Source organism: Lepeophtheirus salmonis, chromosome 3 (genome assembly GCF_016086655.4).
Source record: "Lepeophtheirus salmonis chromosome 3, UVic_Lsal_1.4, whole genome shotgun sequence".
NCBI lineage: Eukaryota > Metazoa > Arthropoda > Copepoda > Siphonostomatoida > Caligidae > Lepeophtheirus > Lepeophtheirus salmonis.
The window spans coordinates 42,959,723-42,987,115 of NC_052133.2; the positions used below are offsets into that span (position 1 = coordinate 42,959,723).

The following is a 27,393-nucleotide window of genomic DNA, read 5'->3' on the forward strand; positions in this document are numbered from 1 at the left end:
GCATAATTTTTGTTCCTTAAATTTACCCTTAAAAATAATAGACAAACTACTTGGAAATGTATTTTGAAACAAATCAGATGTTGGATGTTACTTGCAGGAGTAAATTATTAGCTTCATTAAGGATTTTAGAGTTATGGCATCTCATTTAAATTGATATGAATTTAATATTTGAAATATATGCTCCTGTGGACGTCCTGTTTTTATACCTGTATTTCATTTTCTCCCTCAAAATCATATAACAATCAAATTAAAAAGGGTCTTAATTCAGTAATTCCATATAGGTATCTTGTTCCCGTTTTCTCTTCACTCTTACCCTAATCCCATCTTTAATTATATGCCCCCTGACCATTTCAAACATATTTGAGAGGAGAGCAGCTTAACTGGCTTGATGTGTAATTTGATTAGCTGTAATCGCCGTGAAAGGAAGGAAATAAACACACACTCTGTATGCTAGGACATAGGCTAGAATTACTCCGATGTTGATCCTCAATTCTACTCCGAGACTTAAATTTATAACTCCCAGATCCTTCAACAGTGTTACTCTCAATTATCTGTGAACTCATGCGCTTTATACATAGATCTTCCCTCCTCAAGAATTAAATAATATTTATTACATATTTGGAAAATAAAAAAAGGGAATTTGTAGGTTGCAACTACAAAAAGTTTCGTGCTCGGGATGTTTTTTTTACAATTATAAGTCTGAATGATGTATATTATTGAATAATGGTTTAATATTTAAATACTTATCAATAACATAGATATATTATATTAAAATTTAAAAAATAACAATAATTAATTAACAATCAGAATACTAATTAATTATCCATGTATACCTAGGTTTGTATTATATAAATATGGTTACTATGATTTAATTAATCAACTTATGCTCTAAGAAAAATAAATTTTTGCTCCTGACAATGAACAAACCTCATTTTAAAGCACTTGTTGCATTTTTCATCAATTTCAACATGAGGCTTTTATTCTGAGTGGATCTTGGAGGTACGTGAGGAGGGGGCTCAACATCCACATTCTTCTTTCTTAGAAAGGAAAAGTCTTCTTCCGGTTCGGGAATCATCTCATTTGAATGTTCTGGCTCGTAAAAAACTCTCTCTTTAATGGGACTTGGAGATGCCTTCTTTTTCATTTGTTGTGGTGGAGGCCTCTTGATGGCAGAGGATAAAGCTTTTGGCTGGGCTGGAGTTGAAGGAGAAGGGTTAAAAAAGGATTGAGCTAAGCTGCAGAGTTTCATATTGACTCCAGTGCCACTACTGTCGGCAGAGGAGGCAGCTGCTGCTGTTGGAGGTGGAGGAGAGGGCTTTTTGATTGGTGGTGGCTGAACAGGCTTTGACGTCTTCTTTTTAGGTAGGGATTTTCGTTTGGGCTGAATGACAGGGGATGGAGTTCTTCTTTGAATGTTTTTAGTATCACAAAAGAATAATGACTCGAGCCAAGATTTTTGATCGTTTTCCGACATTCTTAGAAAGTCCGAATCGTTTTCCAACTCAGCCAACATTTCATCCAAATCTGGATCTGTTGGAAGAACAATTTTGCTCTTGTTCTGAATTATTTCTTTGTCGGGTTTATTTAGTCTGAGTGTATTTTTCTCCAATTGCTCACGGCGTTTAGCTGTGTTATTGCGAAGAGTTTTGACTTCGAGTTTTTCCGCATCACGGACTTGATGCTTGGGTTTGGGTCTTTCTGAAAGTTTTTTAGGAGTTGGAGCCACGACTACATCCCTAGATAGGAAGTCGATGTAACTACGGGGATGTTGAACGCTTTCTGCAGCTTTGTTATAAATCATTTGAAATTCTTCTAAGTCATTACGATCGCTCATGTTATTATCAAGGGAACGGAGCACAACCCTCTTCCTTCCTGTGTGAAAATTTGGATGAAATTTTCTTTCTAGATTTCCATTTTCCATAGAGTCACTTCTGTATAAATGCTCCATTTGGAAATCTTGGTATAAGTGTCGATTAAAAGTGGGGTATCTATTGTATATATAAGAATAAAAATGATATCATGCATTACCGTAACAATACATATATAATATATAAAAGAGGATGCGAACCTGGATGTAGGATCAATTGTGTAGTTTCGGAAGTCTTTAATAACATTTTCAGGTGTTGTTTGAGGCAGAAGACGGAAAATAGATTCTCTCTCTGCCAAAATTTGCATGGGACTTAATTCTCCTATTGCCCACCGTTTAAACATCCACATTAAATCGAAAGCCCCTAAAAATCCACGGGCACAACCAGTTCCTGTAGGCCAAAATGGCTGAAATAGAGTTATTTTTTACAATGAAATCACTTCCGAAATATTATTTCTTTAATAAATACCTCCAGTAGTCCGTCACCAACTAACCCAAGGAGTAGCTGATGATTGTTTTTCTCGGCAGCATAGGCAGAGTTGGATGCAGCAAACATTGATGTGAAGTCGAATAGTGCAACATCTGGCTCATTATGATGATTTAATTCAAATTGCATGTTAGGCAATTGGTAGTCAGTGCAGTAGTCACAAGCGTCACGAATGTATTCAAGCAGAAATTTTTTATTCACGTTCTTTGGACTGAGCAGTTCGATGGGATCCTTGCAGTCCTGGATGTGTTTAATTAGAGTAATTAATCGATATTTAAAATACAATATTTCTAATTATATGAATTTACCTTTTTTAAGACCTTTCGGTCAAGTAAACTATGTTTCTTGGTCGTCATGACAAAATAATGAGTTTCCCCTTTGTAATAGACAATATTCTCGAGAGCAATACCGAGTTCCTCATAGAGATTGTTGAAAAAGTCTTGCTTGTATACAAACGCCACACCACTGATCTCTTCAACAACAGCCTCGGCAGTAGTTTTATTGTTTATAAAATTGGCCGTGATAGCAATTGCTAATTTCCCCCTAAACTCTTTGCGCTTAAAACCCGGAATAGTCACTCGTTTTCCTTCGGCTCCGACCAACATGTCAACTTTAAGATTAGAAATGAAATCATTTTTTGGAGACACTTTGACTCCCCATCCAGTCTCTTGGGTTGGGTCTATAAGACCTGAGAATTCGTAGCCTCCCATCACATTGATCCCAATGATCAATGAAATTTTGACGAGGATGCATTGGATGCGTCGAATACCTGTTGATGAAATGATAGGTAATCAACTCTAATTTTGCATATGTGAGGTGTCAACATACAAGTAGGCTAGAATTTTTTTGTGAAAATCGATCAGTAAACTAAAATGATGGATTAGGTTATGTTCTTTTGATTAAATATATAATATTAAACAAAGAAATAGATTAGGTTTGATAAAAAAAAACTGCGATTCCAAGGCCTTAAATTTTGAATTAGAAGCATAATGAAAAGGCACATAGCCTTAGCCATACCAACAAATAATATTTTGCGGATATAGGGTCTATAATTACCTCTATGATAATTTCTTATGAAGTAGAATAGCTAAAAAAGTAAAAATCATTTTTTCTCAATTTTTCCTTTTTATCCAGGACTGATTTAATATTGACACACCACATAAATATATAAATTACAGAACCTACTGATATGATTCATGGATCCTGTACAAAATTTAGGATACAGAACTTTGGCTCCAAGGGATTTGAGATCTTCAATGACAAAAGGCCACAAATGAAGGACATTATTTCGAGTAAATGAAGTTCTTTTTTCAACGACGTATACATTAGCTCCAAGGAGTTGGGCCTCTATGGCCGTTCTGAGCCCTACTGGTCCAGAGCCAATGACTAATATCTAAGAATATATAATATATATCATTATTTTTTGTTTGTCAAATTAGTTACATAACATTAATTCGTTGCATGAGAAGTGGGACTCCGGGAGCTCAGAGGAGGTAATAACGTAGGGAACTGTTAGTATAAATCCTTGTTGGAGTGTGATAAGACGTTGTTGAAAATATACAGAAAAGTAAATTGAGCCAAGGTAAGGATTTTTTTATTAATAGGTACATATATTTATTCATTCATTGTATTGGTATCCATTTGAGTTTAGTGAAATTTCAAGTAAATAATATTACGAATCTCTGAGCTCTATTACATAATATATCAAACAGTTAATTATATACACTTGTCTGATGCATGTTAAGGGAGTATACGAGTACGTATTGAAATATTATACCTACATACCTATGTTGAATTTTCTTCCTATAAATTTCCTTCAACTTTAAAGGAGAAAGCAATTTTTTTTTACGTCAGCAAATTTAGATGAATAAACATAGAGTTTGTAAGATGTACAAAGGATAAGACAAAAACAAACACCACAGTAACCTTCATTGAGTAGCAATTTCGCATTATATGTATACAAAGAAAGAACATAGAGATAAATAGAGGAAGATGAGGCAGTAATGAGCTTATAAGAAGGATCAATGACATCATTGTGTTCCTTAGAAAGTAGAACAAGAACGTGTTATATTTGCTAAATATTTTCTAGGCCTCATTTATGACAAAATAGAGAAGGTGGAGGTTGTTTTAGTCAGTTAGTGTATTTATATAAATCTTAATTCAATTAAACAAAAATTTAACCTGAATTTCGTAAACTACCAACTGATTATGGGTCTTTTTCTGTTTCTATTCAGAAAAAGATTGCGAGATACAATAAAGGGAGTCACATGATGTGAAAGCACAATGAGTAATCTTATTATGCATTTTTTTGCATTCATTCCCTTCAATTGTTGGTATCTTATATATAATTAAGAGTATGGATATGGTCACAGTTTAACAACAAAATGAAATAGTTTACCAAATCAACTGATAACTTACAACAGTTATAATTGTGCCAAACACTGATTTTTTTAACTCATACTAAGTAAGGAACATATACCCCTAATTTATGAAATAAAGAATAGCCAAATAACTGCAGATAGTCTTGGATTCGTGTCAAAATTTGATTGTTCAAACTTCAATAAAATACCAATTTTCGAATTGTATTTTTAAGAATTCTTCTTCTGTAATACATGTCTACACAAAATCATGCTATAATTATTTTTCTTACATTTTATGTAATCTTCAAAGTATTAGTTATCCTTAATTTCTATCAATAAATTATTCTGATTAATCCATTGGAGGTGCCGGTATTTGCATAAATTAAAACTGCAAAATTCATCGTCACATCGATTTTTTTTATGAATATATTTTATTTGAAAGACTATATTATCGGGACCAAATTAAGCATCAAAAATCAAATGAAAGTTTCTAAACTATAATAACATTCTTGGGTATCTCAAATCATCCCAGAAATTTGATTACTAAGGCTGTAATTGAACAAAATATGTCAATGAAATATTGGGTTGTTTCTATATATGATGTAAAAAAATTGGGATTTTAGTAGTTGAATAGAATAACGTATTTTGTTAAACTACCTAATTTAACAAAAGAATTCCACGTCGTTAACTTTATTGTATAACGCAATCTTTCCTTCAAAAATAAACAAGAACTTATTGAAATTCATCCAAACAAGGTTCAGAACACTAATAATAAGGGGGAAACAAGTAAAAAAAATCGACTGTAGAAACAAAATACAGCGTATATTTTAGTATTAGCGAGGTAACACTGAGTTTCTTTGTCTTTTTGGAAGAAAAGTTGGGAAATGTAAAAACGATGTTTTGATGTTTTGGGAATACCGCTATAATAATGAACTCATCAAAAAGTCGTTTATACAACTAAATATAGGCAATCACTCAAAAATATAAGAAAAAAAATCTGCAAATATATAATACTAAATATTTGTGAAGAATCATATGATCAAATCACGTATTTTGTTTTACTAAACTTACAAACAAAGACTCGTAAGATCTATAATTAAAGAAATTGTAAGATCAAAATGTGAAAAGGTCAATAAATCTATTCAAATATTGTCAAATAGATTGAATACATAGTGCATTTATTTATTATAAACAATATTGTTATTATATTGAAGCTCTTTATCAATACAACGTCATTACGATTTGTTTTCCCCCATCATGACAGCATTCAGTGGGGGATATTGAGTGTATAATATTTAGGATACATACGTCTATTCATGTAAGTATACAGTTTAGACTGTCCCGCTTTCGGGGAAATATTTTTTGGACCAGTATAAAAACCTTTTCTAGTGGAGCCGGTCATAAAAGAAAAATCCCATAAATTTTTTAAACTAAAATGGCCTGCAGCCCACGCAAAATAGCTTGAGAGGCCTCAAACTTTACCAAAGAGAGTTTTTTTAGGATTTTGAGCGGGAAATGTCTTTGTCTTGGGAAAGAAAACAAGACAGTCTAATACACATATATTTTCATCAATTGGTAATAAAATGTAATTTTAGGTTCTTATTAAGCCCTATTTGTTTATGTATATCTATAAAATAACCCTTTTGAATGTTGATATGTTTGTAGGCATAATAGGCATATGAGTTGAATACATTTGTATATTGTACATATTTATAAACATGTACATTGTACAGTTCAATACTCGATAAACATTTTTTTCATCATCAGACATTTCAAATGGGGGTAATCAAAAAGGCGATAACGATTTTCCATAATTTATTTCTATTAGTTATATGTATTATGTTGTGATCATATTCCCAACTAGAGGCTGTATTCATGGCATCATGTATCTACCAGAGGTGAAGAAAAGTTCTTATATTGGAAGTACAAGTCGAGTCTGTAGGTTTTTGCTCAAGCCCTTGAATATTTTCATCAAGTCTAATTCGAGTCCTCAGAAAATAAAAGATGAAAGTATTAGCTTTTGAGTCCAAGTTCACACCTCTGTTATCGAAACACTTATGATAAAAATGTTTAGTAGTCCTACATATTTATATCAATTGGTAGGATCATCAAATTTTTAATTGACCACGAATAAGGCACGCAATGCCTCCTACTTTAAATTAAAGTATGTTTAGTATGTTTTAAAGGTATTTTTCTTTTGATTTATAAACGCTAGTGCAAGGTTAATTGAATTCTAGAGACCTGGCAGAATCATGCAAAGTTTATATTCCCACATGAGGGGAATATAAAAGGAGTTATGGATTTAAAAAAAAAGAAAAAAGAGTCAATCTTATCTTTATTACATTCCTTCAAGAGGGTAAATGAAGAAAAACTAGCTATGGGCCATGTATAGGAATTCCATGGTAAGACTATAAAGTGTTATTGATGTCGGCCATTTTGTGTACTGAAACAACCATGTTTTTTTCTTTAAATTAAAAAAGTAAAATGATGAACGACTAACATGTATTTGGATGTCATAATGGGACCAACAATGTCTTAAATGTCTATCAAAAATCCATCTCTCCAATGTATCTAGCTTTTTTAGGTAGCAAATCCTAATATTTATTATTCTAGCTCAAAACATTCTAATATACACAGATTAACTATTATATTCACAAGGATTATATATTTTTCTCCAATTACCCATACTTTTATCATCTATGATTGATCCTAAACAAAATTTTAGTTGTACAAATCTACCCCTTTCGTCGGATTTTTAATATATTGTTGTTGTTGTTTTTTTATACATCACTTTTTATCATAGGCATTAAGTTGTATTCAGTATTGGGGATCATTTTTTTAGCCATTTATTGAGTCAGGGCTACTTATCGTATATGATTGATCAAAAAAGAAAAAAAAGTACAAATATAACCATTTCATAAGAGTTTCCAGCATATTGATATTGTTCAAACATCACTATTTATCATTGGCATCAAGTTGTATATAATGCAGGCATTCAGTTTTTTTAGCCTCTTGATAAATTACTCCTATTTTTATTGTACCCGATTTATCCAGAAAAACCAAAATTGTACCAATTTCTTAGGAATTTTCAGTACCTGGATATTTGATTTTGCTTAAACCTCACTGCTTATCATTAGCATTAAGTTGTATTCAATACAAGTATTCAGTTTTTTAACTCATTTGATGAAGTTTCTTTAACATACTTGTGAAATTATTATTTACCTAATAAATAAATAAACAACTCTAGGCACCCAACATAAGGCTTGCTTTGGTTATTTTTGCAATCTTTGACGTCAGCAAAAACACTATATTAAATCATATGTTTCAAGCTAATTATAAATCATATTTTCAGTAGGTAATATTATTTTCTGTACTCAATAGGTCGGATTAGGTTCCCAAACCACTAATGAAACAGTTTCGCTTTCATGCGAGTTAGAAATAAGGGACTTAGCCTTTGAAAAAATATTTACCGTATTTCCAGCGGCTGCATATCCTCCATCATAGACTGGTATTTGCATCTTTTTATCAATGAGTTGAAATATATTTTTAGCTCCTGTGGACACCACGTTTTCCTGTAAAAATGAATTACACATTCAAGTTAAAATTAAAAGAACAAGAAAAACAAACAAATATGATGGGCATAGCCCTTGTTATTTTTTGTTCAATGGATTTAAAAAGCATTTTAATACTTTTGAAGTTGAACCAACGCTATTTTTTTTCTACATATATGATTGTATATCGATTATATGTATATATATATATATATTATTATTGTTTTTTTTGCTATTTTTTTTTCAAAGAACAAAGAAAAATAAACAAAGAAAATACAATTTATGTTCAATAGATATCTTTATCGTTACATTGAATAATTTGAATCATGCAAGAAAGAGTTTGCTCATTAATTTATACACACAATTGTTTCTTTCAAACGTAAATTTGTATCTTCGTGATGCTTGCTCCCTTAATAATCATGTCCTTTATGATGAAGAGAGGTCAAAAGTGATTTTTTAAGTCATGTATGTGTTGTGTACAAGTTGCGATTTTGTACAAGTTGTAATTTGTTTTAGAATATTGTACGAGTTGCAACCAAAAAAATGAGATGAAAACTATGTCTAGGGCATTTTATTTAATGCCATAATCACAGTTTTTTTTATTAGAAGGAGCCTGATTGAAGTAACTATAAATCAATCAAGAGCTGATATGTTAAAATACGCACATTTTTAAGAGTGCAAGGAAGTTGTACAAGCGGCAAATGGGATATGATAAATTGTACAATTATATCTTCATACGCTTACAAGAATGACAACATTTTCACATTTCTACTGTATAATAGTGTAATTTTATAATGAGCATTAATCAACCTATTTACGGCTATGCCATATACAAACTACAATTTTGTGGTTTGTACAGACTGTACAAGTTACAATTTCTTTGTCGTAAAATACATTATTTAATTACAATATTAGTCCTTTGAATTAGTATCTACTCATAGGGCATGAGTTTTGTTAACTTATAATGGTTTGTAAACAATAATCAAAATAATACAACCACTTAAATCAACATATTATTTTATAAAAAATTTAGGTATGTTACTCAAATGCAGATATGTATTATATGTAAATACCCATAATATATAAGTAATTTTAATATATTTAAATGAAGTACATAATAGAATCAATTAATCGTTGGTAATTCAAATGACTGATGTTGTAATTAAATAAGGCATTTTAACACATAGAAGCTGTAACTGGAACAGTCTGTCTATACAAGTTACAACTTATATATAATTGCATTTTTTACACGATATATAAGTAAACAGGTTGTTTAATACTGATATACTGTTCGTTGAAGAAAAGGGTTAACTAATGTCCGTCTTCAGTCAATAATTTATTATCATTTATTTATCTGGGATTATTTTTTTTTTTTTTTTGCAAGTTTGATGATTGCAACTACAGTTTTTATTCAATATCCTAAAAATCACAATTAGGGATCTCAAAAGGATAAAGTGCATATATTGAAAGGATATGATATAACTTACTTTAAGCCGGTTGTAAAATTGTTTGACAGGACAGGGTGAGAGTTCCAATATTTTGCAAACATTTTGAAAATGATATAGGATTTGATCAAATCTCTCCTCGGCTAAAAATCGATCAAAGGCCTTGGAAGCAAGGCTCACGATTTTACCAGGACCACCTTTCGTGGAATTCATCTTTGCCTTCTTTTCTTTTTTTAATGACACATACACGCACAGAGAGAGACACAGAAAAATTATTATCCTCGGAAGAACTTATACTTATTTTTATCAATTTCCTTCTTGACTTTTCACCTCGAATTTCAAAACTAGAAAGCTAGAAGACGGTAATCCATAATATGTTTTCGTTGCTTCATCATCATTGTAAAATTGGACGGGTCCCAAGAAGGGAAGGTAGAGAAATAGGCAAATAATGTTTTAGGATTTCATTGCAAGGAGTATAAAAAACATATCTGTTGCTCTAGTGATATATATCCATTATGCTTTTCGATCACTGATCCTTCCTTGTTGTTGAATGAGCCAGCCAATCCCTTCAATTATGCGTTTATTATTATTTGTTGGTATAATTAAAAGAATATGATATTTCGCTATTAATTCCTTCAATTCATGCAACTTATGTAAGTAAGTGTTTTTGAAGTATATAAAGCGTGCTAGGAGGAATAAATAATTTTCTATGTAGCTACTAACGCACCACGAAGGAAAGCTGAGTTGGAATACTATATAAAGGATGATATTATATGACCATATATGGATATAAAAATAATCAACTTCTTGCATGAAAGGAGGGGGAATGGGGGAAGAAATGTCTTTTGCATGTCGGTGGTTGTTGAACGTTTATTATTCGTCCATCCTGAATTTCTTATCTATAATACTACAACCATAAAAGGTAATGTTGCAGATGAATTCAATCTAATGGAGCAGGATAATTGTTTACTTATTACAAGTTTGTTTACATACCCTAGAATAGTAGTTACATTTTATAATTCTTTGTTTTAATTGAATATTCTTATATATCATATTTGACATACTTATTACATTTTTCAAATAGAAACTCTCTAATTTTACATCTGAGCTCAAACAAACCTTTTGGAATCCGGGCCGCATGACTTTTGTAATCAAAATACAGTTTGTGCTTCGGTCAATTGCTGCAAGTTGGCGTTGTCTTAAACAATTATAAGAGGCAATTCACAATGTAGGAGTGGTTTTGAAATTATAAACACACGCAATATTAAAGTACGTACAAAAAAAACAAAAAAAACATGGGAGAGTGGAAGGCAAAAAATCCCAAAAACTTGTGTATATACTTTTTACATGGCCCTTAGGAGTGTGTTCTAATCTTTTGGTATATTTGAGTTGTTTCTTGTGGCGTTATGTACTATTTGAGGGAACAAAAAATCATGGTCCCAATCAAGATACAGCAGAAAATTTATGTAATAAAAAACAAATTTAGAGTGTAAACTTGATGGTTGAGAATAGACTACCGTCGAATTCCGGGGTTCTATTGAATTTCCAAATATTTCTTAAATACCATTGAAAAAGACTAAAATATTCTACCAAATTTTGTATGTAATATGCTGTATTAGTTAGATCTTGTACAAGCTGTAATAAAAAACAGATGAATAAAGTTAAAAGAATAATGTAATGAATGAATTTACATTCAATGCAAGGCCATATATGAAGGACTTTACAAATTAAAATGGATAATTAATTAACATTCATAGACATGTTAGAGCAGGGAAGGACCACTTTTACTGTGAGCGGGCTTAAGGCAAAGATAAATATGTGGGGCACTTTTTTTTCCTTTTTTTTAAATTGGAATTTCATTAAAAACTTCTTTTTTTAGAAAAAAATTTTCGATTAATAAATAAAGTCCTATTAATTGATGGCAACATAATCGTTTTTGAAATTGAAAGGGCCAATAAATATAATTAAAACCAATCACGTGTGACATGGACTATTACAGTCAGAAATAATAGAATATCAGTCTACAAATTTGTTTATTCATGCAATGACAAGTAAAAAAAAAATCTCTTAAAAAAATCACAAAATACGAACGTCATTGAATGAAACAAAAATATATAAGTAAAAAGATCATTCAAAAATAAACTAAAACATTATTAAAAAAATATTAGCAAAAATTTTATTTCAGAAGGACACTTTTTTACGGTCTATATTTTATTTTTTGTAAAAAGTCTTTTCATATTAGAATATCAGTTGAAAAATTTGTTTAAAAAAATCAGTTAATTTAATTAAGAAAAATCCGTCCCTGATTGCACATGAAGACTTTCATATTTTCTCAGATGGGACAAAATCTAAAAAGTTTGAGAACACTTTTTTTGAGTACTCCAAAAACTACATTTATATCTCTCAAAATTAAATGATAATTAATTAGTTAAAACTAATAGAACAAAATCAAATGATAGAGCATCAATTAATAGTTGATGCTTCAAATGGCTAATATTATCACATACAAAAGATTTTGTACAATAAACAAATTGCAACTTGTATACTCGGATGATACAAATATCTCCGCTAAGTCTTATAAATTACATGACTTTGTTTTCCTTCAAACAAAAGAAAATATAATGTATAAAAGTCACTCATATATTTAAAAATCAAAAAAAAAAAGAGGTTTTTGATTAACCCGTCCCCAAAACAGTTAGTAAAAAATATTAACAGGAGATGTCTGTTATTCGTTATAGGATGGATCAGTTGTTGTAAAAGTGCCTAGGACCTGGCTAGTATAATATGTATATAACACTAGTTAGCAAAAAAAAAAAACAACGAAATGTTAGGAGGATATAGTCCATAAATGTTTTTTATAGAAAAAAATTAAGAAATATAAAGTTTGAGGAGTATTAATTAATATTTTGAGGTTGCGCCGAGCCTTTGAAGTTTCAAAGTTTTTTTATCTTTTGAAAGAAAAAAAACCAGTTTTACCTTAAAATAGTCCTTATAAACTATTTTAGATGAATAAGCAATCTTTCAAAAAAAAAAAAATATTTTTCTCACAAAAAGGGTTATTTTTAGGGAAAAAAATTATAGCTAAAATATATTTGTTCCACATATAGTGAGCACTTTTTTTTTCTTTATGAATAATATTAAATCTGAACTTTTTTCCAAAGCGTTTTTCAAAGAAAAAAAGTGACCATTTTAATAAAAAATATATTTTTTTAAAATGGGTAGAAATATTTCTTTTAGTGATTAAACAAGTTCACATGCATATTATTGTTACACATGACATAAAAATAGGGAAGATATGAGATGGCTATGGGGTTTTATAGTGTACTACTTCAGATTTTCCATGAGGGATACAATATAGCCATTCTGGAGTAATGCACTATGGTAAGTGAATATCATTAGTAGAGTTGACATTTTTGTAAGCAAAAATAGAGTTCGAGGTGAAGGCTGGAGCGAGACATGTGGTATTACTGAATTAAGACCCATGTTAATATCACCTGCCTGTTATATGATTATGGAGAGAGAAATTGAATTACTGCTATACATATATATATATATACTGATATGTTTGAAATTGCATGGAATTATATTATAATTATGTTTAATTTCATATCAGGGGCGTCTGCAGGGCGTTTTTTTTGGGGGGCGGCTAGTTTTTTGGAATTTTTTGGAAAAAAATGCAAAAATTAATATTTTTTACAAAATAATTTCAAAAATTAAATTCAAAATATAAAATCTTTTGGAAAAAAATGCAAAAACTAAAATATTTTTGCAAAATAATTTCAAAAATTAAATTCAAAATATTATATTTTATAAGAAAAAAAATTTAAAAACTCATAGCTTTTCCCAAAAAATTTAATGTTTTGGGAAAAAATTTAAAAAATCTACAACTGTTTACAAAAAATTAAATTTTTTGGAATAAATTTAAAAAATCCATTGGCATTAAAAAAAATGTGAAATTTATCAAAAAAAAAAATTTTTAAATTCATAGCTATTAACAGAAAATATAATTTTTTGGGAAAAAAAATTGGAAAAATTAAATTCTACATCAAATATTGAATTTTCTAGTAAAAACCAAATAAAAATCTTTTTTTTTCTTTCTTTTTTTTTGGTGGGGGGGGCCTGCATATATGTTTATTTAATTATGCCTTTAAAACTAATTTAAACCAAAGATAGGGGGGACAATACTTACTTCAGAGGAAGAAGTTAACATCTCTACGATTTATTAAATAATGCACAAAAAGAAAAAACAGCACATGTAACAACCGTTTTTCTTTTTTCTACTTTTTATGGTAGTTTTTTTCTTACAAAAATGCCAACTCTCACCATAAGGGATATATTCAGAAAAAAATATGCTCTTTTTCACAATGAAAAACGCTATTAAAAAAGTGTATATCTAATAGTAAAGTCTACGGATGATGGATTTATAAGGAATGCCTTTTCGGTAGAGGAATTCATACTTTGTATATTAATATAACACCTGTTATCACGGTCATAATATATATTTATATAAGTAAAACAAGTGATGTATGAAGCCGAAGTGTGGAGTTAATGCAATATGATTGCTAAACAAAATCCCTCATTAAGTACATATTACGAAATGCATATGTACTTACATTTAATAACTATTTGTAGTTCACCTCATCCTGACATTGTAGAAATAAGTCATTGAAGCTTACAAGGTATTATTAATTGTACTATGTGTAAGTACACTAGACTGGCTCGTATTGTGAACTAAAAAAATCAATGCTTTTATTTCCATTCTATCTCCTTCTCAATAGATTCTAATTGGGAAAATATATTTCACTGGCAAAAAACAATCAGAGTTGGTCCTTGGTTCTTAAACTATGTACTAAAATTGTAAACTTCTCAACATTTGCTGACGTTTTTTAAATTATTATTAATAATTTGTCCAGTACAGAGTAAACCACACCGTTTGTTTATTAGATATTATGCACCACAAGCCTTAAATAAAGCGTCGTATTAATTTTTATCGAGATTTCATGTCCGATATTTTTCAGTATGCTCCTGAAACATTACATGAGATTATATGCATTTATTTTTTTATTTTGATAATGTCTTGTGTAGGGTTTTTCGTATATTAAGATATTTTTAATCAAGGTTTAGTGAATTTAGTTACTTGTTTCGCTTAAAAGTCGTTCCTTTTGACTGCTTGTATTCTTTTTTTTTTATGTGAGGACTGAGGCGTACAGCTGTACCCTCAAAAGGGTAATATAGTAGCTATTATTTCATATAATACACAAAATCTCATCAAAACTGATGAATATTAATTTTATTCCCAAAAATAGTATAAAATAATAAATATTTTATAGAAATGTTTATCCAGAATAAAATTTTTATGCTGTTACTATAAGAACAACAAATTATATCCTTTTGAAACCCTAAACTCGAATTGATAATACTCTTTTAAAAGAAGGATTTATTTTTTCTCAATATCTTATATTTATAATATACAGTTTTTTTTTAGTATTTTAATTAATATTTAAAAGTGTGAAATCGATGGATTGGTAAAAAAAAAAAAATACAAAATTTAAATAACGTAATTATTATAAGCGTTCAATTGTTTATTATGTAAGTTTGTACGTTTTATTTTGGTTTTTTTTTACAAAGTTCACCAATCTTGTAATAAAAAGGATGTTCATATAAAATTATCTAACTGATGTTAAAAAAGACTTAATATCGAAAATACAAAAACTGCTTAACCAGTGAAGGTCATATTGTCATAGAATTTATTTATGCTCCAGGCAAAGTTGATATTGTAACCTTATGTTATTAGAAAATATTGGAAATTGGCATTAAGAAACGGGGGTTACCATTAAATATGAATTAGAGCGAAGTTTTAGTATGAGCAAAATGGAAGGAAGAAAGTAAAACATTGAGTTTTAAGAGTTTTTTAAGACTACTTGAATTTGACAACTCTTTATAATTGTACTTAATTTCTTGAAATTTAGATATATTATTTATTCCAAAAAATGAAGAAAAATAAGGTACAAGATTAAATAAAACTTATAGATCTACAATTATATTTAAAATTTTAAAAAATCAATAAATTCAATGCTTCAACTATTAAATATTTGATTAATTGACAAAAGTTATTTTTGTTTTAAAGTTTTTATCTTTATAACACTGCCATAAATTATTCAATTCCACGTTCATAAAATACTCTCTCAACGATAGATGAGGACAGCAGTGTACAAATGAGAAGGTACCGTTTGTGCTTGATTAGATCTAACGGCAATTCCGACAAATATTCAAATACTATTGAATAAAAATTATTAAATTGATAGAATTCACACTACCACGTGCAAATAAGATAATATTAAGTGCTAATGAGTAGTGATTCCCAAACAGTGTGACATGAGGCAAGTTCAAGTGTGCCGTAAGCTTGGTGACAAATCATATTTTTAAATGTTATTATAAATGTACACATTTATGTAAATTAGCAAAAATTTGAGCGATTTCATTGTTCTTTCAAAATAGTGAGCACCCTCTTGCTCAATAATTTTGAGTGGTGCTCAATTGAACGCCGTTCACTAATGCTTTGGAAAGGAGGAACGACATAGTAAAATGTTAAATAGGATTATTTTACTGCTGCGACAATAGTAAATTCAATTCGGACAGGAATTAAAGTATTTCGATGATTAGGGACTCTGTATGGTAGAAAAATTATCTACACTCCCTCAATGTATTGAGTTGGGTTTTTTTTATAAATTCCTATTTACAGTAATAGGGGTTAAGGGGATTGTTTTAGCTAATTCAGCCCCTGATATAACATTAGATGATAGTTACAGGCTGAGATATTTTGAGTATTTTAGAAGTATGCTTACATCATTTGGCATTGCATAGGCTTTGAGAGAAATATGATAATAACCTACTCACTTTTAGAACTTACTCTTTAATTATATAAAGGTGACCAACTGTTCTCCAATATCCGGATATATTATCCTTTTACATACTGTTCTGGGGATTTTTTTTTACAAATTCAATAAATATTCTATTTTATTGGAGAAAGAATTGAAAATCGATATAGAAAAACCAATTATAAAAATAGTTAAAAATAAAACCAATAATATTAATTTTAATATATTACCCCTTCCCCTTCTAAAATGTACACTGATTGCTGAATTTTATTTGTTGTTATTCTTTAAGTCCATTTTTTTATAATGTACATTTATGAGATTCTTCATTTTTTGAAAGAAAAGACACAACTTTTTAATCATGTTTTCTCATAAAAGATTCATAATTATAAGCTAATATATTTTTTATTAAAAATCCCCTCAATTTACAAGGCCTTTATTTCTTATGATTAGAGTTGACATTTTTGTAAGGGAAAAACTACCTTTCATAAGAAAATAAGTAAAAATGGTTGTTGCATGTGCTCTTTTTTCTTTTCATTACTTAATAGGTCGTCGTGCTTTTAACTTCTCCATCTGAAGTAAGCATTCCCTCCTATCGTTGCTGTATTTTTAAAAAAAAATACATAATAAAATATATATCTTTGAACTTAAATATCATTATAATATTCCTCCAATGATACTTTATTAAAAGTATAAAGTTCTCGTCTTTATAGCAGTAATACATTTTCTCCCGCCAAAATCTTATAACAGGCAGCTGATATTTACAAAGTTCTAAGTACAGTATTATCATATGTCTTACTCTCCCCTTCTCCCTACACTCTTTTTTTCCTTGCAAAAATGTCAACTTTACTTATATAATCAATTACAGAGATTAAGGCAATAGAAAGTTTTCACTGACGTCTACAATGAAGGAAATCCCATTTTGGAGGCTCAAAGTTGATATTTTTACTACATAAGATGGGCAAATTTCAAATAAGTTCTGATAAAATACCATCAAATGGTTTTATGAATAAAAAAAAAGAAATAACATCTGCTTTAAATACTACTTTATGCCAATGGTAAACCGTGAAATTTGAATTGTATCAAAGTAATATGTACTAAAAAATCCCGACAATGGCTAGATTTGTACAATACTTTCATTTTTTATTATCAACTTAGGACGAGAAAAGTTAGATAGTTAGGTAAAACCAGCATATTCTTTCCATTATAAGAGTTAATTTCTACCAATAACAAGAAAATAAAATTGTATAACTATGTAATAATATATTTTTAATACATTTTAGAGTCATATATGTAATACAACAAGGCAATTTAGGGCCAAAATTTTATAGGCAGCAAGGTTTACGTCCTTCTATTTGTTGGTCTTATTTTGACATCCAACATCTCCCTATTTTCCTTAATATTAAAGAAAGAAAAGTTTTCATTCTTATAATATTTGTTTGTTTAGGCAAAAAAAAAAAAAAATGGACGACATCAAATTTGACATGAAAACGCTCTATTGCACTCAGACATCACATAACAATTCCTAGGTCAAATGGAGTAATTGTAATACTATAATGTTTCATTCTACCAGAGGCGTCCTCAGGGGGTTGGGCTGGAGTGGTTGTAGCTCCCCCCCAAATTAAGCAATCCTTGCTTTTTACTAGAATTTTTTTTAGTCGGGATGAAAAAATTGACAGGAGAATAGGGAAAAAGTTTAATATTGGAATATTTTTTTTCAAACAATTTAATTTTTTATGTGAATATCTATAGATTTTTAACTTTCTTTTTCCCAAAAAACTATTTTTTTGAGAAAAACTATGGATTTTTAAAATTATTTTCCAAAATTTTATTTTTATGGGGAAGCAATGGAGGTTTGATTTTTTTTCCAAAAAAAAATATTTAAAATTTAATTTTTAAAATTCTTTTATAAAAAAATATTTTTTTTTTGTAAATAACTGGATTTTTGAAGAAATTTTTGAAAAGTTTTATATATAAATTTTTTTTCCTACAAATTTTATTTTTCGATTTTTTTTCTAAAAAAAATTGATTTTCTATGAATAACTACGAATTTTAGAAAAAAAATTCCAAAAAACTTAATTTTAGAATTTTTGTGAATATCTATAGGTTTCTTTTTTAAATTTAAAAAAAATCTCATAATGCAATAAAACCAGCACTGATTCGGTCGTCTTGGAACTTTTTTAATAATAAATTAATGACATTTAATAGGAGAAACAATCGAAAAAGACTTCAAATATAATTAATTTAAGAATAAAGAAAAATCCAAATCAAAAGTTGTTACTAATTAAAACAAAAACAAGAATCAATGTTATTAATTTCAAAATATTACCCCATCTCCCTAAAACAGACATTGACACGTGTCCATTTTTTTAGAAATTAAAATATTTCATCCTAAATTAATTTATATACATTATATATACGTATATGAGCCCATTTCTCACAAAAGTATCCAACTTTCCGTGTCATTTATATACATACATTCCGAAGAAAATAATATATAATATAACTAATATGAGTTTGTTCGTTTTTTGAAAAAAAAAAAAAAAAAAGATAGGAAAACAATTTGACCGTTTATGTGGTATGACAATATAATATATGTACAAATCAAACATATTTATATATATAATATAACTAATGTTCCTAAAACTAGTTTGTTTTATGAACATAGTACATATGTATATATTAGGGTGAGTCGTTTTGAACGGGTTCGATTAAATTTTGGAAAAATGTATATGGGGAAATACTGGCTATTGGTATAAAAATCAGGAAATATCAGCTCAAGGGAGTGAGTTCTACACCTATCTTTTTATGTAATGATGACCAAAGCTATAAACCTAGTGGCAAAACGAATGCCACGTGATCAATATTTGTACAAAGTAGTGGTTCAGCTATAATAGATAATCTTGCCAGCGAACAGGTAATTCTGCCGCATGATATATTTCCCGTCTTTTTATGTTGTTATATCATAAGTTCGTGCTTTATTTTAGTCTTTACTGTTGAAAAATTCATTTATTTCTATCGATGAAGTTTCATAAATTTCGACAAACCACAAATGAGATCATGGCTATGAGTGAGGTGTCACTAGTCAATTAGTCCTTTATAAATAGACTCATGATCCCAGATCCGGGACTCCTTTTTCCTTAAAATCATTATTCCATCTTTATTTCCTAACTATTTTGCCTTTTCCTTTCATCTTTTAATTTATGGCTGAGATACAACAGTAAAGACTAAAGAAAAAGTTCGAACCTATAAATATAAATGATAAAATGTGTACGAATGTGTTATGTGGCAAATCTCAAAAACTGAAATTACCATAGAAGAAAATGTATGTGGCAAAATCCCCAGTCTCGTTCGTAGTGACATTTTTTTTTTGTCCTCTATGAGCATTGTATATTATTACTCCATAAGTCATAACTAGGGATAAGATTTGTATACGAGCGCGAGGAGAAGGCAGGAGACACACATATGATATTACTTAATTATGAGTGGTTGCATGTCTTGTCAAAATCTGTTTTTCTTCCCCAGCAGTCGGTACGATACATTAAATTGAAAATTAAAGCAATAGTGACTTCATAGACTATGAGTGGTTGCGTGTTTTGTCAAAATTACCCTATCTTGCCCAGCAGTCGGTAAAATACATCAGATTTGAAAATTATAGCTAGCCCGATTACATGATGCCCTTACCTTGTATTTTTATTAACCTTTGCATATGACTTAAGGGTCAATCACAAAAAAGGATAAAGTGACGTCATCTGTGATATCATAAAAACGACATTTTCCTTGGGAAAAAGAGATCATTATAATCACCATGTATCTCCTCAAGCTAACCATTCGTCTAATTTGTTGTAGAGCCTTAAGTATGACTAAACCTTATACTCTATTGACAAGATCACTACCTAACTTATTTTTATTCGAATGACTATTTATTAGGTATTGATGATGATAATTATTAATTTTTATTTTGAGGGAAAAAGTTTAAATATCATTGATGCATAAAGACGAAAATAACGCAATATATAACAGAAAATGCAAAATTTAGTTTGTGGGACCTAAGAATTTTTTAAATAACAAAAAATTATTTCCTAATTATAAGTTCAAAAATCCAGGAAGCAAATTTATGATCATAATTGTTAATGATTGGAAAAATATTTAAATAATTCACAAAATATCCATAAATAAAGTTTGAGCTGAATTGGAGAATCTCCAAAGTATGTTCAATTGTCCTGAAATTTGTCATAAAATACGCTTTCAATGTATTACAAGTTTTCCCCCCATTACTCCCCATCATCGATTTCAAAAATTCTGATTTTCGACTCACTCTAATATATGTCTATATAAAAAACAAGACTAGGATTGCCTCAAAAAATCAAGCCATCCTTAGTTGGTGCTTTTCGACTCTTACTTTACAGTTATAGTCACTATACTTCAATAATAGTATGATACACTACTTTGAGTAATCAGATGTTGAAATGTATCTTTGTTATCGATTAATATTACCCTTATAGTTCGGTATGTTTTACCCTCGGTGCGGTACGCATATATAAAATCACATATTTAGTATATTTTGATATTATATTTTTTATTTGGTTTATGTAATACATAACATTTATATATAAATAAACCGGAGCGATTGCGTTGGTTATTATTTTTTATACAATTGAACATACATTTTGCGTACTAAATATCTATTGCGTATTAAATATTAATATGATACTTACGAATTTGAGTTTTAAACAGAACATTTTCCAAAAGAAATAGAAAAAGAAATAATGACATACAAAATGATAAAATGCATTCCAGTTGACAAAAACCCAGTGTTATGGTGAAGGGATAATTCAGAAAAACTTCCCATTGTTTTCAAGTTATCTTTAGGATACCTATCAACTACAGGTATATTGATATCAAGTGGAAGCTTTTTTTTCAACAGCTGGCGATATTAGAACTACTATTTGGTCTTGTTTATTACTGTAAAATGTAGGCAAGCTCATTGTTTTACAAATTTTTGTATAAATTCATGAGTCATAGTATTGTATAACCCGTGTAAATTTTATATACACCTTTGTTTTTTTAGAGAAGATAATATTTATATGTACAGAGAATAAATTATTATAGAATAAAACATCGAAAAAACTATAAAAGCTACATTCATTCTCATAGAAATAAAAAATACTATTATACCGTACCGAACCGCGTACTGTGAAGAGTGTACCACGGTTCGTAATGAACCGTAGGTTTAGTGTAACGTCCCAATCCTAATTATTATATATATATATATATTCAAGGGTAGTCGGAAAAGTTTCCAATTTCAACGTGAAGATGGGAGCACTCGTAAATTAAAGCTCGTCACATCCCTTTAGGATTTGCTGAAAGTTACTCACCAAAGTTTCAACCAATTTTCTAGGCGCAGTTTTATGTCACAGTCGTTTGAGCGAGTTGATGTTAGTGTTTGTGCGAAAATAGAAAAAAATGAGCGTCAAACTGTCATTAAATATTAGTTATTGAAAGGGTAGCCTTTCAATAAATTCAAACAAACAATAGCAGCCATATAAAGTATTGTTTCGTTAAAATTTGTCGCGTCTAAGTGAATCAAAATTGGAGTAATTGACACAAAAACAATAAGTGTCTCATTTGTTTTTTTTTGCAGAAAAAAACGCCGAGTACTATTTGTACGGGTTATAGACATGAGAGCATTCCTGGGAGAAGTGTTTTAAAGTAACAAGGAGACTATATATATGTATTATATACCATTCTTATAACATGGATATCAGATTATTCTTGTAATTCATTACATGGATAATTAGTCATTTGAAAAAAATTAAAGGAAAGTCCCATTCTTGCATAGATACATAAAAATCTTTTACGTGCTATACATGTTTTGTACAAGTAGGGATTTTGTACAAATTACAACTTGTACAAAGAAATTGTACAAGTTGCAATCTCAAAAAAGATTAATAATTTATAGTAGATAATCTAACAAGGATAATGCAATCACTCAATATTCCCTGGATAGTCGATATATTAAATTATTAGATAATTTAACAAGGACGTTTGGAAATTTCATTTCTAAAAAAGGTTAATAAAAATTATCTCTAAAATAATTATTAAAAAATAATCTAGACCCAAATTAGCCACTGTCCACATATATTATGAACCCTTATATTATTTCATTTTTAAATATTTTTTCAAATAATAAAATTTTCCAAATTTATTTGCAAAAAATTTAAATTTTCCAAATATATTTGCAAAAAATTTAATTTTTCGATTTATTTTCCTAAAAATAAACTTTTTCCAATTTATATCCCAAAAGTTTAATTTTTCAAATTTGTTTTACTTAAATTTAATTTTCTGTTAATAGATATAGATTTTTAAAAAAAATTCCCGGAAATTTAATATTTGAATTTCTTTTTTAACAATTTAATATTTGATTTTTTTTTTAACAATTTAATATTTAATTTTTTTTTTAAACAATTTAATATTTGAATTTTTTTTTTTCAAAAAATTTAATTTTTTGTGAACAACTGTGGATTTAGAAATTTTTTGTGAATATTTATGGATTTTTGGAAAAAGTCCACAAGCCAAGTACTTCACCACACCCCAAAAAATATAAATATAACTCTGGGGACGGCCCAGATTATCTGAAAGGTAGTATGACAGTCTGTATCTTGGCTGCACAACATAAATAAATTACAATGGGTATTCCTTCTTAATTTTCATAAAGATTCACAGCGACCTCTATGTGAATAACATAACAATATTTTATATTTAATAATACATATATTAATATGTAGTTCTATTGTTTTCTGCAAGATGACGCTACTCTCTGTGGCTTTGTTTATAAACTAATATTAGTAAATAACGATAGTGCCCTATGCATAGTTGCTAATTTAAATTACTATAATTGTAATTAAATAGTGTATTTTAATATGTAGAAATTGTAACTGGCACAAGTTACAACTAGCGAAAATTTGTAAATTGTACACGAAATATATTTAAACAGATTATTTAATGATCATTTATTGTGCAAATGGGAGTTTTTAAAATATTAGATTTGCTAATTACATTGGTAAACAGTTTAATGATATATTTATCTGGTTTTTGATATTCTTCCTGAATACATAGTAACCAAGTAATTTAAATACATCAAATGTGTTGATAATTCAAATTACTTAAAGTATGCAACCTTTATTTAACAAACAACGCAACTTTTTGTAACTAGTTGTCCTCCTAAACTAATTATCTCATTTTAATAAAAATCAATGCTAAATGAAAGTTGAATCATTTATTATTATTATTATTCAATATAATTGCCTTTGGCGTCAATAACTCGACTCATGACTCGAGCTTGGAAACGGAAGCAGGTCTTGTTGACAGTCTCCTTTGGTAGATTCTGGAATTCCCCAAGGATCCGGGGTATCAGCTCGGATTTTGTGTTTCAGGAAAGTCTTTAGGCATGTCGTTTAACTATGCATCACACAAAGCAGTTTATGGGGACGAGGTCAGTGAGCTTGGAGGCCAAACACAGGTCCAACAAAGTCAAAAAACAAAAAAAACTGACAACCAGGTCAACGTTTTCTTTGCAATACGGCATGGTGTAGAGTCTTGTTTCCAGACGAATGGTCTCCCAGTTGCAACTGCCGCAATCCAGGACTTTTCATGATCCCTCGTAATGACTTTCATCGACTTGAATGGCTCATTATCAATGATTTTTTGCAAATTTGTAATGAAATCCTGATCCCTCTGTCAGTCTAACCTCTGACTTTTCCACGATTCTGGAATAAATACTTCGTTGATGGATGTTATTTTTTTTAGACTGGCGCCAAAAAAATTTGCCCAGGCGTCGAAACAACAAACAACGTCTATCCTGGGCATGTACTTATACTTTGTTGCTAAACAATTGCTGCAAACTGTATGTTGAAATTAAATAAGGGGGTATTAGACGTAGATTGTTAGACAAAATATACGTATTTAATATTATATATATATAGCACATAATATATAAAAAGCCTGCGTACATATTGCTCAATCAAATGGATCAATATAGCTGAACGAGATTCATTTGTGTACCTTCGTAGTTCGATATGGCTTTCACTCAATGTAATATTTATATTTTCTTCAAAATTTAAATTAAATAAGGATTCATTTTTCCACCCAAACATTAAAGATTATTGGAAATTTTTAGTCTTTATGAACTACATAGGACTAAATTCATGAACTCATAATATCATAAATAAAATCTATTTCCTAGAAGAGAGTTGACTGATAAGTAAAACGTAAATTCACATGAGGTATGAGCCGTATATATTCGTATAGTCATGAGTCATATTAAAATATATTCAATGAATGAATTTATGGAAACTCAATTTCGTTGGGTGACAATATTTATTTTTAATATGTTCCTTTAATAGGTCTGATGGAGTTGCAGTGATAAATTATAAGTTAACATAATAGTATTACAATTCCTCTATCTGACCTAGGAATTGTCTTTGAAGTCCATTAACATACTCGTACATAATGCAATGGAGTTATAGAGACCTGGAATAATAAGACATAAATTGTATTCCCACATGAGGGGCTTATAAAAGAAGCGATTTGGGGTCGGGTGGGTTAAAAAGAATCAATGTTCTTTTTTACTCAATTCCTTCAAGAGTGCAAACTAAGAAGCATGCTCGATTATTTCATGATTCAAAAATTCCACGATGATGCATATTTTCTTCCCGTGAATCGAAACTACGCACTTAACATCAAGGTAGGGTTGCCAACTCTCTGAAAAATAAATAAGGGACACCTCATTGGGAAGGGCGAGATGGGTACTTTTTTATGTAATGTTTTCAAGGGATAGTTGCCAACCAATTTTTTCTGATTTCCAATTTTTTAACTATTTGAATCTGAATTAAATTAGATGCATATTTTGGAGTGACGTGACATATGGAAAACAAATTATTAGTAATTCACTTTAATAATAAACAAAATCAACTAAATAAAATAAGAATCTTTCTTAAACAGAAACCTATCTTGATTACATAGAAATGTATACATTCATATAAAATAAAAGATAGAAAGTAGAACGCACATCCTGAAATAGTACATCTATAGAACATCTGTAAATAAATTGTAAACATTTTTTTGCCTCAAATTCATTTTCCAGTGCATTTTACTAACATTTCTTAAAACTCACAGTATTACGGGACAAAAATCGTCCCGTTTCAGCTCAATATGGGACGGGTGTTTTTTTCTAAATGCAGAACGATTCCACTTTTCGAAGGAAGTTGGCAACCTTACCTCGGCGTGTGTGTATGTATGGGGGGGGGGAGTTCTCCAGAAAAATGACGCTTTAAAAATATATAGAAATACTCGAATTACTCTTCCGTAAAAAAACCGTATTATTAAGTTAAATATCGACAAAGTCTAGAAAAAGTAATTTAAGGAAGAAAAATATAGGTGTATGTTTAGTGATATAAATTGTGCGTATTTTTTTTTAGCTGGCCAGCTTATTTGGAATGGGTAATCTGAATAATGAATTTTCTTTCCCTAAGCTATTGTCATTATTATTTAAAGGCTGAGTATTGAAGAGTAAACTTCAATTCATTTAATTATATTCACGGTCTGGTTGAACATTCGTGAGTGGTCATACATTATGGAGAGTAATCTTGAGGATTTGTTGTAGAGTTATATATGAAAGTCATTGTTTGACTCAGAGTAAAAGTAGGGATCGACATCGGAGTAATTCTTGCCAATGTCCTGGTTTATTTCCTTCTCCTCCCTTGTCAGTGCTGATTGTGGGTGATTCAATGAAACGACATGACAGTTAAGCTGTTCTCCTCTAAAATATTCTCCAAATTTTCAAGGTCACCATGTCGATTTTCGGTTTCTTTTTTGAATGCCCAAAATTCACATAATTTTCTTCACTATGTAAGTTACTCATATAGAGGGCGCTGTGAAAATTATTGTAAGCATGCCCCATTAAAAAAAACTAGTTTAAACAACAAGCAACAGACTGTGACACCATCTTACGGATAATACATTTTTTTGATTTTGCTCATGCCCTATTGTACAATTTGCTTATAAAAGTTATTAATATGTTGCGTGTACAACCGAAAAAATAAATAAATTTTAATTTCTAATGAAGAATATACTGTCCTACTTGTTTTGAAAATAGTGTATTAACTGCACAAATGGTTGATAGTCGATATTTTAATGGTATAATTTATGAGCTTTTTTAATCAAAATGACTAATTAATAAACATTCTGTCACACATTATAAAGATCAAATTGCCTGCAGTTATATTACTCATAAATACTTAATAAAAAAATAATTTTAGTACTTCAAAATGAAATGATAGCACCAATTTATTAAAAGTAATTAAAATGATTGATATTGTCATAAAATCAGCCATTTTAAGACAATCAAATTGCAAATTGTACAATCTGTTTATACAAGTTGCAACTTGTACACAATATAATATATGTATTATGCTTTATACCTGTTGCAACAGAAAAATGAGATAAATTATAATTTTAAATAAAGAATTTTCAGTCCTACCTTTTTAATGAAGATAATACCATATCCCATGGATGGATTAATCTATTTGTCCAGAGTTCCTTCATTTGTATGTAAATATATAATACAGTAGTAAATTTAATTGATTAATACAACAATTATAAGTTGGTTATTCAAAAAATATGACTGATATTGTAAATAAATAATATCATCCTATGATTTGTTAGTTTTTAGACAAAGATGCATCGTCAAATTCTTCCTTTGGTATGTTTTTAGACTATTTCGTAATAACACACAATAATCTTTTGCG

At 29.4% G+C, this 27,393-nt stretch overlaps 1 protein-coding gene across 2 annotated transcripts; it reads right to left on the reverse strand.

Annotated features, from left to right (window-relative positions):
• Positions 1-589: 589 nt before the first annotated feature.
• On the reverse strand, positions 590-27,351 carry LOC121115146 (F-actin-monooxygenase mical2b). 2 transcript variants are annotated; one of them, XM_040709329.2, is made up of 9 exons: positions 27,126-27,263; positions 11,228-11,345; positions 9,753-10,276; positions 8,185-8,286; positions 3,540-3,747; positions 2,663-3,123; positions 2,337-2,594; positions 2,069-2,274; positions 590-1,988 (listed from the first exon to the last, which is right to left on the reverse strand). In XM_040709329.2, the coding sequence occupies exons 3-9, from the start codon at positions 9,921-9,923 to the stop codon at positions 929-931; spliced, it is 2,466 nt and encodes an 821-aa protein (XP_040565263.1). In that variant the 5' UTR covers positions 9,924-10,276; positions 11,228-11,345; positions 27,126-27,263; the 3' UTR covers positions 590-928. The 2 variants fall into 2 exon arrangements, with proteins under 2 accessions (XP_040565263.1, XP_071743512.1); XM_071887411.1 differs by lacking the exon at positions 11,228-11,345 and having other exon boundaries at positions 27,126-27,351.
• Positions 27,352-27,393: the final 42 nt, after the last annotated feature.